The sequence below is a fragment of the Symphalangus syndactylus genome, chromosome 10, assembly GCF_028878055.3.
Source record: "Symphalangus syndactylus isolate Jambi chromosome 10, NHGRI_mSymSyn1-v2.1_pri, whole genome shotgun sequence".
NCBI classification, from domain to species: Eukaryota; Metazoa; Chordata; class Mammalia; order Primates; family Hylobatidae; genus Symphalangus; species Symphalangus syndactylus.
This window is the reverse complement of record NC_072432.2, coordinates 8,503,109-8,519,556: the sequence shown is the minus strand read 5'-3', so window position 1 is coordinate 8,519,556 and position 16,448 is coordinate 8,503,109. Positions and strand designations below refer to the sequence as shown.

The 16,448-nt window shown below is 46.5% G+C and overlaps 1 protein-coding gene across 7 annotated transcripts in view; it reads left to right on the top strand.

Moving 5' to 3' along the window:
• Positions 1–3,161: 3,161 nt before the first annotated feature.
• Positions 3,162–16,448, top strand: part of PITRM1 (pitrilysin metallopeptidase 1) — a 36,200-nt gene continuing 22,913 nt past the window's right edge. For 2 of the 7 annotated variants that reach the window (XR_008660630.2, XM_055296365.2), the window contains exons 1-9: positions 3,204–3,288; positions 5,760–5,862; positions 8,992–9,098; positions 9,775–9,926; positions 10,636–10,750; positions 10,829–10,925; positions 12,291–12,451; positions 15,809–15,935; positions 16,203–16,291. Coding sequence is in view for 6 of the 7 variants with exons in the window: in XM_055296365.2 (XP_055152340.2) it covers positions 3,233–3,288; positions 5,760–5,862; positions 8,992–9,098; positions 9,775–9,926; positions 10,636–10,750; positions 10,829–10,925; positions 12,291–12,451; positions 15,809–15,935; positions 16,203–16,291 (1,007 nt within the window). In the remaining variant the exon portion in view is untranslated. Of the gene's footprint in view, positions 3,289–5,759; positions 5,863–8,991; positions 9,099–9,774; positions 9,927–10,635; positions 10,751–10,828; positions 10,926–12,290; positions 12,452–15,808; positions 15,936–16,202; positions 16,292–16,448 lie in introns of all 7 variants that reach the window. The other 5 variants (XM_055296364.2, XM_055296363.2, XM_055296368.2 and 2 more) reach the window with 5 other exon arrangements.

Below are 16,448 nucleotides of genomic sequence, written 5' to 3'. Positions count from 1 at the left end.
CCTTTATCTTCACATGGCATTTTCCCTGTGTGTGTATGTCTGTCTCTGCATCCAAATTTTCCCTTTTTATAAGGACATGAGCCATCTTGGAGTGAGGCCCACCCAATGATGTCATTTTAGCTTAAATATATCTGTAAAGACCATCTCAAAATAAATTCACACTCTGTGGTACTGGGGGTTAGGACCCCAACATATCTTTCTGGGTAGACACAATTAAACCTTTAACACTCAATATTCACTTGGTTGCCCTTTTAAGTTTCAGTCACGATCTATTCTGATTTTTTTTAAAATTGCTTTCTAATTTCGCTAAAACAATGAATTTCACTATAACATAGGATATGTTTTTTAACATAGCAAACTGCATAGACGAGTTCGGATTTATAATTTCTGTGTTGGAGTTATTTCTGTTAATATAAACTGAGACTACCTGTAGGTGTTAACATTAGGTTGAATGCTACTCGAAATAATTATCTGTAAATGTTTGGGCATTTGTTTATCTAGGTTATCCATCAGTGACATTTAGATGCTATGGGAACACACTCTAAAGCTGTAATTACTAGACTTACACAGCATCTATTTTCAAAGAAATAAAAACACTATAACCTTCCAGTGTTTCATTTTCCTGGCCACTCACAGTAGGGTTAATGATACCCAACTGTCTCCCCTAAGATCAGAGATGTTATGATGACTTATTAATAGGTATGACCCGTGAAAGGAAAATAGTATCTTGGGAACCCAAATCAGTAAGCCAAAGGGAAAAATCAAGCTGGGAACTGTCAAACCTGCCTCCCATTTTACTCCTAAGTGAGACAGCTATAAGCATTTTAAAAAGCTACACACCTTTCTCACAATTTGTCCACAAGGAATTTCCTTGCGGACAGGCAGAACTCAAAGTCATCCTCCTGAGACTCACGGGTGAGACAAACGCATATCTGATCACTTCCTCTGCCCTATGGTTTCACTGAGTCAGACTAAGGCACCAGCAACGGTTCCTCTACCCCACTCTCAAATGGAAGTTGTGTGTTCAGTGAAAGTCTAATCAGAGACTCAAAATAATGCAACCATTTGCTTCTTATCTACATACGACCTGGAAGCCCCCACTTGGAGTTGCCCTGCCATTTCGGACCCAACCAATCTACATTTTACATATATTGGTGGATGTCTCATATCTCCCTAAAATGTATAAAAGCAAGTTGTGGCCAGGCGCGGTGGCTCACGCCTGTAATCCCAATACTTTGGGAGGCGGAGGCGGGCAAATCATGAGGTCAGGAGTTCGAGACCAGCCTGAGCAACATGGTGAAACCCCGTCTCTACTAAAAATACAAAAAAAAAAAAAAAAAATTAGCTGGGCATAGTGGTGGGTGCCTGTAATCCCAGCTACTCGGGAAGCTGAAGCAGGAGACTCGCTTGAACCCGGGAGGCTGCGGTTGCCCTGAGCCAAGATTGCGCCACTGCAATCCAGCCAGGGCGACAGAGTGAGACGCCGTATAAAAAAAAAAAAAAAAGTTGTGCCAAGACCATGTTGGCCACATGTCATCTGGACCTCCTGGGGCTGTGTCATGGGCATGCCCTTAACCTTGGCAAAATAAACTTTCTAAACTGATTGAGACCTGGATCGGATATTTTGTGTGCGCACACCCAAATCCTCCCCAGAAGACAGGTGATGCGCAGAGTGTGTTTGTGTCTGTCGCTCCTGTTATTGCCTTTCTCCTGGTTCCTTTGGGCTCTTCAATAAGGAGGTACGTGTTTACTGGCTGCCCCATGGAGAGTTTGGGGTAGACACGTTGTGACTTTTTCTCACAGTATTACCTTCCACATTGCTTCCAAAGTTTTAGCTTGTTCAAGCCGACTGCAGCCATCTACTTACAATTTATTTTTTTCCTTTTTTTGAGAGCCCATTAGGAGATAGCGGGAGATTTGAGTCTGTTTGTATTCATGATACAAGGGAAAAAAAGAGGGAGAAGGTGAAGGGAGGAAGGAAGAGAGGCTCTGAGAAACCGGGAATGTCAGACTTGGTGCGGACTTTCTCCAAGGCCTACCCCACCCTCTCCAAGCGTGGCTAATCCCAGGGCCCCTTCTGGCCCACAGTGCAGAGCCACCCACTCGTACGCGGGCCTCCTTCAGCCTCTCGGGGGGTTCCCAGAAGGACCCTTGGGCACTCGGGCAATGTCAGGGGGCTCAGGTGCATCATCCTAGACACGAAACGCAGAGGAACGCGGAGGCAGCAGCGGGGGCCACAGGCTCCCATGCAGGAGCTCGGAGCTGTGCTGTGCTTTGCTGGGGGCCATCCGTGATACGTGTGACACCGTGGGGCCCTGGCCCTGGGACCTGCCATGCAGCCTTGAGATCTCATCCAAGAAGCCCCCAGCCCCCAAGGTTCAGGCCTGGCGGGGCAGCAGGACACCTCTGGAGCTCAGCTCAGCCCTACAAACAGGACCAACGCCCACACCAAGGCCAGAGAGGACTACCAAGCTTCACCTGGCCCAGCTTCCGGCAGCCCCCCACCAGGCCACTACCCTCACCTGAACAGCCCGGTCCATCACCAAGCCCCACCCTCTTCTGCCAGCCCTGCCCCCACAAGGCCCCACCTCTCGCATGCAAGCCCCGCCCCCAAGGCCCAGCTCACCTGCATCCCCGCCCACTAGGCTCCACCCTACCACCTGCAAGCCCCGCCCCCAAGGCTCAGCTCACTTGCAATCCCCTCTCACATTAGTCTCCATTCCTCACCTGCAAAGAGCCACCCCTCACTAAGACCCTCCCCTCACTTGCACAGCCCCGCCCCACATAGCATGCCTTTCCAGGAGCCCCTCTTTTCACAAGCGCAGCCCCGCCCTTCACCAGGCCCCACTTATCTGCATAGACACGCCTCTCGCCACGCCCCACTTCTCCCCTGCCCACTTCCCCCTCCTATCATCTGTCCACATCCTGCTGCTGGCAGAACCCCGCCCCTTTCGGCAAGCCGGCCCCGCCCCTTTCTACCCGTGACCACGCCCCTCGCCTTGCCCTCTTCCTTCGGCAGTCGGCCCCGCCCCTCCCTCCCGTCTCCCTCCGCACCGTCCTCCCGCCCGTCCCAGAGCAGTGGAGGCCCACCCTTTTCACCTACAGCCTATCGCAGAGGACGTCGCTGTTCGCGGTGACCAATAGGAGTGGTAGCCGTCACGGCAAGCCCCGCCCCGCGCCGTGCGTCGGGTTAAGAGGGGGTTCCTCGCGAGCCAGGTGCTCGTCATACGCCATGTGGCGCTGCGGCGGGCGGCAGGGTCTGGGTGTGCTGAGGCGGCTGAGAGGCGGGTGAGACGCTGCGGCGGGACGCGCTGGGCGCGCTGGTACCCGGCAGGGGAAGGTCCAGGGCGGGCCGGGGGCTTAGGGGTTCTCGTCCCTGCGCCCGGGGCTGGCAGCTCCCCCAGGTGTGGGCGTCCCGCACCCCGAGCCCTTCCTGGAGCTCCAGCATCCGAGGCTCCGAGGCCCGAGGACCCCGGAGCTCCTGCCCACTCCCAGGGGCGATGCCCCGGGCTGGGGGCCGGGCCTGCCCGCGGCGCTCCCCGCGGGGCCCTCCATTAGCGTGGGCTTTAACGGGGGTAGTAAATGGGTTCGGCAGTTGCGGTTCTCGCTGACAGCTTTGCTCCTAGTTCATTTTTGTTGGAGGCCGAGTCCTTAAGAGACCCGAGGCGCCCACAGCCGGCACTTAAAGTCTCGCCGTGTTCAGAGAACTGAAGCCTCCCGGAATTGAACTGTTTTGTTTTTTTAATGACTCAGTTTATGGGGAAAAAAATGACGAAGCGGTTTAGTGTTCATGGTAATCCACGAGCCCGTATTAATATAAGGTAACAGTTCAGCGCTGCCGGCCCAGGCCAGGAGGCACGGGGCGTCCGTGGCGTGAGTTTGGCCTGGCCTTACCGCTCAGGAGTTTCCTATCATGTCCTTGATAAGTAACTTCTTAAAATGCTTCTGTGTCCCATAATTCTGAAATTTGCTGAATCAGTAAGCAAATGTTGGTTATAGCATATCTTCATAATATTGCCTGAATAGGTTTTTTTTTTTCCTTTACATATTATCTTTAAAATAAATATTTCGGTGGGATACATTAATGTAGAAAATCCCATAAGACGTATAATACAATTTGAGAGAATAATAATTACGTTTTTTTTTAATAGTAGGGATCTTGCTCTGTTGCCCAGGCTGGTTTGATCCCCCTCCTCAGCCTCTCACATTGCTGGGGTTACAGGTGTGCGCCATCTCATCCAGGTGAGAATAATTACTAGAAAATAAGTAGGTTGGGCGCGGTGGCTCACACCTGTAATCCCAGCATGTTGGGAGGCCAAGGCAGGTGGACCACTTGAGGTCAGGAGTTCAAGACCAGCCTGGCCAACATGGTGAAACTGTCTCTACTAAAAATACAAAAATTAGCTGGGCGTAGTAGTGAACGCTTGTAGTCCCAGCCACTCAGGAGGCTGAGACAGTAGAATTGCTTGAACCCAGGAGGTGGAGGTTGCAGTGAGTCGAGATTGTACCACTGCACTCCAGCCTGGGCAACAGAGCGAGATCTGTCTCAAAAAAGAAAATTAGTGTCCCTATGACCAAGCTGAAGATTTCCCCTAACTGCTCGTAACACTCTCCCTCTCTCTTAGATTATCACTGTCATGACATACAGAAATGTCCTTGCTTTTTTTTTATATTTTACCATCTCTATGCACTCTGACAATATCTTGTTACCTATTTGAAAAATACCTGTTTAGGATAATACTGTATCATGTGTATCTTTTGTTTAATATTATGTGACCCACATCTTTGTTACATGCAGTTGTAGGCCCTTTTATCGGTAAGGTTTTTTTTTTTTTAATTGAATGATTAATCTGCACTTTATCCATTCTCTGTCGATACACCTCCGGGTGAGTTGAGTTTGGGACTGGCAGGGTTCATGCTGACATTTTTGTCCTTGAGTGCTGGGGCAGTATAAGGTGTGGAGGATATAGACCAAGAGGTGAATGGATTTCCAATCTTCAGCATTTTTTTTTTTTTATGGAGTCGCTCTGTCACCCAGGCTGGAGTGCAGTGGCGTGATCTCGGCCCACTGCAACCTCCACTTCCCGGGTTCAAGCGAATCTCCTGCCTCAGCCTCCCAAGTGTCTGGGACTACAGGCACCTGCCACCACGTCAGGCTAATTTTTGGCCAGGCTGGTCTCGAACTCCTGACTTCAGGTGATCTGCCCACCCAGGCCTTCCAAAGTGCTGGGATTACAGCCACCGCACCCGGCCTCTTCGGCCTTTCTAAAGAATGCCAAGTGCTTTTCCAAAGTTATTCCACGTTGTACTCCCTGTAGCAGTGTATGAGAGTTCCTGGTAATATAGGCTTTATAAGTTTTCACCAATTCGGTAGGCATGTAATGGGATTTAACTGTAGTGTGAATTTCTTGCTATACTGTGAAGGCTTTTGAGGATTCTGTGAGGGAAAGAAGCCCTTTTGTTTAGGAGTTGTTTCTTAATCCGGGGAATTTAAACCGTAATTGTATTATAGTTATTTGTGAACATATGTAAAGAAAAGGTTTCCAACATTGAAGCTTTAGTTAAGATAAAAGGTCATTAAAATGGAAAGGACCTTACCAGAAATTAGTTTTCTAGAATGTGCAAGATTTTGGAAAATGCAGTATTTAATTTTTCTTTAATAATCTTTATTACATGAGAGTATTTTCACTATGTGGCTGAATAATGTTAGCCAGATAATTTTCCTGCAACTCATCTAACTTAGATGACTTTTAATCTAGACATGCACACCACAGAGCGTGGCGATGGAACAGTAACCGGGCTTGTGAGAGGGCTCTACAGTATAAACTAGGAGACAAGATCCACGGATTCACTGTAAACCAGGTATGGGTCGTCCTCGGCACCTCCTTATAAATCCACATACATTGCAGGTGTGGCTTCTGGCCTATGTACGGGGCCCTTCAGGGCGGAGACTAGCCTTTTTGTCCTTGTGTCCCAAGGCCCTGGCCCAGCTCCTGTTGCGTGGTGGCTACTCAGCTGAACAGAGCTTGTAAGTGAAATGACCCCCAGTCCCTTCCTGGAATCCCGCAAAGCCTGATTCTTGGCAGATTTTAGAGAGTAACACTTCCAGCCGGGTCTCTGTAATTAGACACACTAGCGTTTCTGCAGCCAAACCTGATGTTTCACTGAGTGTGAGCGTGAAGACTCAGTGCCCTGATCTGCAGCCAAACCTGATGTTTCACTGGGTGTGAGCATGAAGACTCAGTGCCCTGATCTGTTCAGTCAGGTTTTGCCATCAAATAGTTTGCTCTAAACTTCTGCAGAATCTTTCAGTTTTCTGAGCCATTTGGGTTTCAGAATTATGAAGAAGAAATTGTGGACCTATACTTACTTGGGTCTATATTAAAATGGGTTCATTTGTTTTTTGTTATTTTGCTTAAACCTTTTGCATTGTTTCTATTTAGCATAGTAACTAAGAATGACACGCTTCACATATTTGGCCGGCTGTTGGCTTTGTGCTGTGCTTGATGTTATAGCAAATGTAAAAGACAAACAGCTTACTGTCTAGAAAGACTGATGCGGCTGTGACCGGAGGCACGTGGTGGATGCCATGCGGAGGGCCAAGGACAAGGGCGGGAGGAGGAGTGAGAGCTGCTGCTGCTGGGGGCAGAGGGAAGAGCTCTTGGAGAGGGTGGTGTGAGAAAGCGGCTGCGTCTGGGCAGGGGTCCAGAAAGGGAGCCAGGGCAGTGACTAGGGCGCACCAGACAAGGTCCAGGCATGGGAGTCATGAGCACAGACTTGGAGCATTTGTGAAATCCTGCGAGGGCCAGGCAAAGACACTTGGGTTTGTAGTACAGGTTACTGTTAATAAGGGCCTCACCCAGAGTGGTAGATTCTTCTCCTTTATTTTTTCAAATTTTATAGAAACGTATTTATTTTTGAGACTGGGACTCATCCTGTTGCCCAGGCTGGAGTGTGGTGGTGTGATCTTGGCTCACTGCAGCCTCGAACTCCTGGGCTGAAGCGATCCTCTCGCCAAGTAGCTGGGACAAGGTGCCACCACGCCTGGCTGATTTTGTGTGTGTGTGTGTGTGTATGTGTGTGTGTGTGTAGATGGAAACTTTGTTGCCTAGGCTGATCTCAAACTCCTGGGTTCAAGCAATCCTCTTGTCTTGTGTATTAGTCTAGTCTCACACTGCTATGAAGAAATATCCAAGACTGGGTAATTTATAAAGTATGAGCTAAAAAGTAAAGAGGTTTAATGGACTTACAGTTCTGCATGGCTAGGGAGGCCTCAGGAAACACAATTGTGGTAGAAGGCACCTCTTCACAGGGCTTCAGGGGAGAGAATGAGAATCAAGTGAAGGGGGAAGCCCCTTATAAAACCGTCAGATCTCATGAGAACGTGCTCACTGTCAGAATAACATGGGGGAAACCGCCCTCTTGATTCAGTTACCTCCCACCAGGTCCCTCCCACATGTGGGGATTATGGAAACTACAATTCAAGATGAGATTTGGGTAAGGACACAGCCAAACCATATCACCTTGGCCTTCCAAAGTGCTGGGATTGTAGGTGTGAGCCACTGTGTCCAGCCATAGAAACTTAAGATAAGTCATGATTCTTGTTTGAGAAATAGCTACCATGAAAGCTATTATTATTAAAGCTATATATTATTAGAAAGCAGGCATCTCACTGTATCTGCTGATTTTAAAAGCATTGATCGTCTGTTACAAAGTACAGTAAGCATGGAAACAGAAGTAATTTAACAGCGGTCGATGATGCAGGTCATAGTGGGCCACTTTATGCATGACTGTTGGGTGGCAGGCTCCCTAGATTGGGCTGAGGAGACCCGAGGTCTGACCTCTGCCAGCGACTTGCTGTGTGCGCTTGGCCAGGTGACTCATGGCACCTGGTAGGAGGGGCTGGTGAGTGGAGTGGTGATCACAGGGACGTGGTGTGTGATTGAGGGAGAGGGCCGGCTGGCATGACTGGAAGAGAAGACAGTTTCTTTCATACCAAGGAGTATGGTCACTTACCAGGAGGCTTACCTAAAGTAGGGGATGACCTTCCACCCGCCCCAGGAGTGAGGAGTCTTTCATCTTTCTTGTGGGCATTTCTATCCTCCCGGCCCCTCCAGCTATTCTGGAAGCCACGGCTTTGTGCTTCTAGCTACCACCGACAACCCATCCTAAACTCAGAGAAGCAAAGGCTGATCCTAGAGCCTCTCCCCGCTGTCGCAGGCTAGTCCACTCTAGCATTTCCACTCCCTGCAGGCCTATTCTGCACGCTACAGATGATATTCACAGAAACAGGAGGCGCACAGCCGACGTTGGAAGGGGTACTGTGTTACTGAGGCGCAGCACACAAAAGCAGTAGGCACTCAGCAGACATTAGAAGGGGTGCTGTGTTACTTAAGTGCAGCACACAAAAGCAGGAGACATTCAGCAGACGGTGGAAAGGGTGCTGTGTTACTTAGGTGCAGCACAGTACCATAGGAAGGGCAGACACCAGGGTGAATCCTGGCTCTGTGGTTTGGGCAGCTTATTTCATCACCCTGAGCCTCGGTTTTTTCATCTGTAAATGAGGATGAGAATACCTCCCTCACAGGATTATATGTGACATGATTAGAAAATGCCTAGGCAAAAAAAGAATACAAAATTTAAAAAATAAAAAAATCAAAAATGCCTAGCCAGTAGTAAGCACTCTCTCTCCCTCTCCCTCCCCCTCTCTCTCTCTCTACACACACACACACACACACACACACACACACACACACACTCTTTCTCTCTCTGTCTCTCTCTCTCATCTGCCTTTTTTAGGTCTGTCTTTCCTCGTTTGTAGAATAAGGGACTTGGACAGGATGGTTCTCTTCTCTCCAGCTCTGAAATACTGGCTTCCCGGCATCATCTAATTTCAGGCAGAAAAGCCAGTTTTCTCTGCGTGTCGAAGATAACCATTTCAAAGGCCATTTTGTCTAAGTTTAACTGGTCGTGTTTTTCTTGTTAACTCAGGTGACATCTGTTCCCGAGCTATTCCTGACTGCAGTGAAGCTCAGCCATGATGACACAGGAGCCAGGTATTTACACCTGGCCAGAGAAGACACGAATAATCTGTTCAGGTAAGTGGTGCATGGTAAGAACATGGTCTTGAATGTTTGTATTTAAATCAGGAATGTCCACTCTTTTGGCTTCCCTGTGCTACACTGGAAGAAGAACAACTGTCTTAGGCCATGCATAAAATACACTAACGCTAAGGACAGCTGATGAGCTAAAAATAATAAATAAATAAAGGACCTCAATGTTTTAAGAAAGTGTATGAATTTGTGTTGGGCCACATTCCAAGCTGTCCTGAGCATGCGGGCTGCAGGCTGCGGGTTGGACAAGCTTGATTTAAAACATTGACTATGCATTACGTGGTTTAAAATATCATCTCACTAGTATTTTTATTGACAGAGCATCTTGAAAAATAAGGAAAAGCTTACACGGACTTATAATCTCATCAAAATACAATTTTACAGTCTGAATCAATGATTTACCTTATAGTTGGAAAACGCTGTGTTGGAGGATTGTGGGTCAGAATGATGATTTCTAGTAGCCTGAGGTGATGACGCATCTAGGAACTGTGTCCGCAGCACTAAGCTGAACCTTTTGCGTTCTGGTCATTCTCCTTCCCTAGCGTGCCATTCCTCCCCCTTCCCTGGCGTTCCGTTCCTCCTCCAACCCTAGTGTGCAGTTCTTCCCCCTTCCCTAGTGTTCTGTTCCTCCTTCCCTAGCGTTCTGTTCCTCCTTCCCTAGCGTGCAGTTCCGTACCACTCCCATGGACAGTACCGGTGTTCCTCACATTCTTGAGCATACCGTCCTCTGTGGGTCTCAGAAATATCCATGCAGAGACCCTTTCTTCAAAATGTTGAACCGGTCCCTCTCCACGTTCATGAACGCCTTCACAGGTAAGACCAGCATCCTGAACAGAAACTGCGTTCGGATTTGCCAGGCACACCCACCGGAATTCAGTTAGTTTCTGAGAAGGAATGAGGGGAGTGGGCAATTCATGTTCTAGAATAATTTTTACCTCTCTCTAGTTGAAGGACATTAGAAATTTAATCCTTCAGGAAAGCCACATGGTAGCGAGATTATAAAAACTAGTGTTTTAAGAAAACGTACGTGAACTTTTCCCAGAAAAGTTGAAAACAATTTTCTCTTGGAGATATCGCTACAATGCCAGGCCTCCAGAGTTACCACTAATGTTGATGTTTGACTTCTAGTAAGAGTGACAATAGTGGATAGGGTGACGATGAACAGTGCATTCTGTGAGGGAGTGACATTGAAGAGCAGGTTAAATCCATGCTGTTACAGAATGAGGTCATCTTTGTAGATGTATGAAAGTCTCTGGAGAAACTTGAGAGAGTTTAGAGATTCACTGAAGAAAGCCCTGGTGCCTGTCGAGTGCAGATCCTGAGACGGGATGGGAAAGCCGGCACTTGGGGTTATGAGCTGGGACAGCTGCTGAGGCCGGGGACCAGAGCATGGGACCACGGCCCCGTCCCAAGAATAGCTACAACTTACTGTCCTAGGACAAAGGGGAAATGAGGCTTGAGAGTCAATAATTTTAGTAGAAATCGGTTATATTTTACAATTTCACTTTTCATTTGTACCCAGCTAGTGATTATACTCTGTATCCATTTTCCACACAAAATCCCAAGGACTTTCAGAATCTCCTCTCGGTGTATTTGGACGCCACCTTTTTCCCATGTTTACGCGAGCTGGATTTCTGGTATGTCATGAATGATTAACTAGTTGATACAGACTTTAGTATTTGAGTCACTATCAGCTTATAATTATTTGTCCTCAGGCAGGAAGGATGGCGGCTGGAACATGAGAATCCGAGCGACCCCCAGACACCCTTGGTCTTCAAAGGAGTCGTCTTTAATGAGATGAAAGGAGTGTTTGTAAGTTTTCTTCCTTTTTTATGTTGTGTTCAGCTTACCTTACCCATGTACAATATCATGATATAGACACATCTGGAAGATGGTTGATTTTTATTTAATATTCTCATTATAGGTGATACGTTCTTGAATTAGCTGGGGTCAGTGCTGTGAGCAGAAGCCAGGGGTAGCAGGGCCAGGCTGCTGTTCTTCCCAGCAGGTCTCAGACCATGTCTGGGGACCCCCGGTGTACGATCTGCAGCAAGTCTGCGAGATAAAAGCTATTTTCATACCACTGCCAAGACATTGTCTTTTCACTCATTCTTGCCCAAGTACACGGTGTACTTTCTAGAGGCTGCATGGTGAGGTGTGTGACACACAGCGAGCTGGATACAGAGCAGATGGGGGAGTCCAGCTTCACCTCTGAGCCAGACACTACAGAGATTTGCAAAAAAGGCAATACAGCATCACTCTAAGTAGTCAGTTTTTTACTTTGTTGTGAGAAGTGTTTTTCAAAAATATTTATATTAACATGTAATGATGGCTTACCTTAATGAATAAGTATTTTTTAAATGTCTCAGCTTTAATTTAGAATATAGAAAAATTATATAAATACACACAGGCACCTACACAGGCAAAAACGCCCACATAATCAAAAGCTGTTTGGGTCCTCATTAAAACCCATTTATGCCTAGTGTTCCATTATTGGAACCCTAAGCTTGTGGGAGTTATTTATATCCTACAGCTCAAGGTCATTGCCAAGGTCTGATTTTTTACAAAAAAAATTGCAACCTCAGGCATAAATTGGTTAATTTTTCAGAATGTAAAGGAGTCTTGAGACCATTTTGGATTAAGAGCTGCTGTCCTGGGCCCGCGTCTTCATGTCCCCTTGTGACTTGGACAACCTGCCTGTCCTGGTGTCCCTGAGGCTCACGGGTGGCCTGCTCTCTGATTCATGCAGCCCCTCTCGGCTGGTGAACTATTTCTTATCTTTTCGTTCTCAATTTGGTGGTCTTTTCTTCCAAGGAGTCTTGAACTCAAGTTGGGGTGACAGCTTCTCCCCACTTCCCTCACGGCTGGTGGGCAGACCTGGTGATCCATCCGGATTTACAGCCCTCAGCTATGCATTTGTTGCACCACACATCAAAAAATCCATTGTTCTTCCCAGTGCTTGGGTCCTGTGCATGGGTGATGGATGATTGAATACCGTGTTAAACAATGCCTGCATGAGTGTCTTTTTTTTTTAAACCATTAGAACAGCTTTATTTGCAAAGTATTATAGGTGTATGCACCAGAATGTGATCAATTGGCTATATTGTAAGTAATGTAGTGTGTGTGTATTATTTTACATGTATATATTCTTATTATTTATTTATTTTACATTTCAAGACAGACAATGAGAGGATATTCTCCCAGCACCTTCAGAACAGACTTCTTCCCGACCACACGTACTCAGTGGTCTCCGGGGGTGACCCACTGTGCATCCCGGAGCTTACCTGGGAGCAGCTTAAGCAGTTTCATGCCACTCACTATCACCCAAGCAATGCTAGGTAATATTTTGTTGGAAAAGTTTGATGGTGGATTGTGAAAAGTTGATTTGTTTGTGTTCTTACAACTTCATGACATGGCTTCTCTCATTTAGCAATGCTTAAGAAATATCTAAGTGTAGGTAAGATTCTTGGCCTCAGTTTGCCTATCTTACTTGGACATTTACAATGATAGCCTTCCGTATGCTCAGCATGGTGGTTACAAACACAGCATTTAGAGTCCCCCAGAGGAGGGTCCTGGCCCCCCAGCCTCTTGCCTCACATCCAGCTTGGTTGCGTGGAGGGTGGGGGTGCATGGATGGTGCCCACCTCGACACAGGGTGTGTGAAGCTTTAAGCCCTCTCCTTGGCACAGAGAAGTGCTCTTCCAATAGTGGATGCAGTTACTGAACCTTAATTACATCCTCACTTTCTGATACATTGCTTGTTTCTTATGTCACTAATATAAGGTCATTATGATAATATATAATATATCTTATATAAAACACTAATAATTATATTTACCTATAAATGCTAATGTAAAAATATATTTGCAAGATTATTTTATATAAAAAGAATTATGAAAACTTTCAAGCATACAGAAAAGTAGACTAGAATAATGAGCCCCTAAACACTTGTCACCTAATAGATATCCTTTTCCTTGCTGAAGTTTTTGGAAGTAAATTATAGATGTCATGATCATTTACACCTAAGTATTTGAATTCGTGACCCTAAAACATGAGGATTTTTTCTTACATGAGCTAATGCCATTTTCAGTTTCAGTAGGATAAAACATACTTTCTTAAAACTGCCTATTTTTTATTCCATATTTAGATTTTCTAGTTGGCCCCAAAGTGTGTGCTGCACAGGGTCCCACAGGTCACACCTGGTCGGCCTGGGTCTCTCCTGGGCACCCTGTCGGGGATGGCAGAGGAGTGTGCAGGCTCGGCTTCCTCCGGGCGCTCTCACTTTCCAGGTGGCCTGGCTGCTCCCGCGTGGTGTTGGGTGCCATGTTCCTGTGTTTCCTGAGAACTGGAACTTAGATCCAAAGACTTAGTTTGAATCCGGCTGCGCCTTTTTAAGCAGAGTCCCTCGCGGGGAGCTCGCCATAGACGGCCACATCCTACCATCATGTGAGGCCTGCTTGCCTCCACTGGGGATCTCACACCAGCGGGGTCCATGCCGAGAGTCGGCCACTGCCTTGTGAAGATCTGCTTTTTCCCTTCAGCCACAGACCATCTGGCAGGCTTGAGTTTCTGGTGTCCTGTGATAATGAGTTCCTCATCAACCTGTTAATGGTTTTCGTGTTCATTGAGGATTATTGCCTGCATCAATTACTGTATTAGAGTTTGTGAAGTTTTCTAATTCTGTAATTTCTTCATTTGTTTGCTGGACTTCAAAGAAGAGCTCCACATCAGCTGGGGCCATCGGGTTATCTTGAAATATGGTTCTGTGGAAAAGGCAGGGCTGGCTGTTCTCCCTGGGAAGTCCAGTTGGAGGCGGAGGGGTGGTGCAGGAACTACCTCTAATGGTGACAGAAGAGGCTGTCTTGTTTTTTTTTTTTTTTTTAAATACAGGGTCTGGTTCTGTCCCCCAGGCTGGAGTACAGTGGTGTGATCTTGGCTTACTGCAGCCTCAGCCTCCTGAGTAGCTGAGACTACAGGCGCACACCACCATGTCCAGCTAGTGCTTATATATTTTTTTTGTAGAGACAGAGTCTCACCATGTTGCCCAGGCTGGTCTCGAACTCCTGAGATCAAACAGTCTGCCCACCTTGACCTCAGGATTGTAGGCGTGAGCCACTGCGCCCAACATGGAGAAGAGAGTTCTTTCTTTTCTTCTTTTTTTTCTTCCCCAGTCTTGTTTTGTTTTTTAGTACCACTCTGACCTCACAGAAATATTTCTGTATATGTATATATTTGAGATTATGTGATCAGATGGAATTTATTCATTTTTATGCTCACATTTGCCCCAGCTGTGGGCCCGTTTTGGTCTAACTTCTTTGGTTTCTACGCCCCCACCCCCACCTCCCTAACACATGCACACCCAGGCCCTCCCTGCTCCAGAGGTTCAACTGTCTGTTTCCCCAGGGAGCTCTGATTTCTGTGGATAATGGGGAAGGGCCTTTGGAGAGCAGCATCTGGACACTAGGGTTGGTGATTACTCCTGGATTCTCTCAACCCCCAGAGTATAAAATTGGTTTCTAAATTCTAGAGTGAGAAATTTCTGAAGGTTCTGTAAGATACTAGTTTCCAAACCTTAACTGTAGCTCAGGCAACATAGTAAAGAAAAAGATAAATTCCGTCATTGTAACCTTTTTCCTTTGGTTGAATAAATGTGTTATCTTTATAAATGTGTGTAACCTTGAATTTGTTGCCAAAAATTGAGTTTTGTGAAATTGTCAGTTGGATTACTATATTACTGTACCTAGGGTTATAAAGTATTTTAACAAATAACTCATTTGGTTTTTGTCACATCTCTGGATGAAGTTTAAAATTGAAGGATCGATTTTTGGCTAGGTGTGGTGGCTCATGTGTGCAAATCTGAGCGTTTAGGGAGACCAAAATGGGAGGATTGCTTGAGGCCAGGAGTTTGAGACCAGCATGGGTAACATAGTGAGAACCCGTCTCTAAAACTTAAAAATTAGCCAGTTGGGTGCGGTGGCTCATGCCTGTAATTCCAGCACTTTGGGAGGCCGAGATGGGCGGATCACCTAAGGTCAGGAGTTCAAGACCAGCCTAACCAACATGGTGAAACCCTATCTCTACTAAAAATACAAAAATTAGCTGGGCGTGGTTTTGAGCACCTGTAATTCCAGCTACTTGGGAGGCTGAGGCAGGAGAATCATTTAAACCCGAGAGGCAGAGGTTGCAGTGAGCTGATATTGCGCCATTGCACTCCAGCCTGGGGGCATGGGGCGAGAGTCTGTCTCAAAAACCAAAACCAAGTGTGGTGGTATAGTCCTGGTAGTCCTGGCTACTCAGGAGGCTGAGGCAGGAGGCAGAAGGATTGCTTGAGCCCAGGAGCTTGAGGCTGCAGTGAGCTATGATGGTGCCACTGCACTCCAGCGGATGCCTGAAGCCAGGAATAGCACCATGCCCTGTGAATGAATGTTGAATTTATAAATTAGGCACAGTGAGAGGTTAACAACAATAACTAATATAAAATAGAACAATTGTAACAATATACTGTAATAAGTTACATGAATTTTGGTCTCTCAAAGTACCGTGATATTTTTGGACCTTGGTTGAGTAAGGGTGACTGAAACCGAAAGGCGAGACCTTGGATAAGGGGCACTCCTGTGCACTGTGTTTCAGTGAAAAAGACAGTACTTGATCTCAAATCTTTAAAACAGACTAATTATATTCCCTTAAAATTTTAGGTTCTTCACGTACGGTAATTTTCCATTAGAACAGCATCTGAAACAGATTCATGAGGAAGCACTGAGCAAATTCCAGAAAATTGAACCAAGCACCGCGGTACCAGCTCAGACACCCTGGGACAAGCCTGTGAGTGCCCCACCATGTTTGTGTCCTTCCTGGTAAATATGTTGACATGAGGACTTGGACTGGGTGTTCATGATGGGATTTCAGAGGCTGTCATGGTCGGTACAGAGTATGGGAGAGCTTTTCAAGCCAAAAGAGTCGTCGTTTGTTTGAAAGGAAAGTTAGCTTAGTGGAAAGCATGTTTTGCTCCATTTTGTGTATCCAGATAACCTAGAGTAGTTGACAACCGTCAGACACTGTGCCTACTCACAACGTTACATCATTTTGCAGAGGGAATTCCAGATAACATGTGGCCCAGATTCATTTGCTACAGATCCCTCTAAACAAACAACCGTCAGCATTAGCGTCCTCTTACCAGAGTAAGTATATGCTGTCAAAGCTCATACAAGACAAAAACATGAGGAAAATGTTCCTATTAGAAGGTTCAGAAGTGAGTTCTACAATTAAATGTAAATTAATATACAGTTAGGATTCAGGGGTTAAGTGGATTTTAGGAATAGAGCACAAAATGTCAAA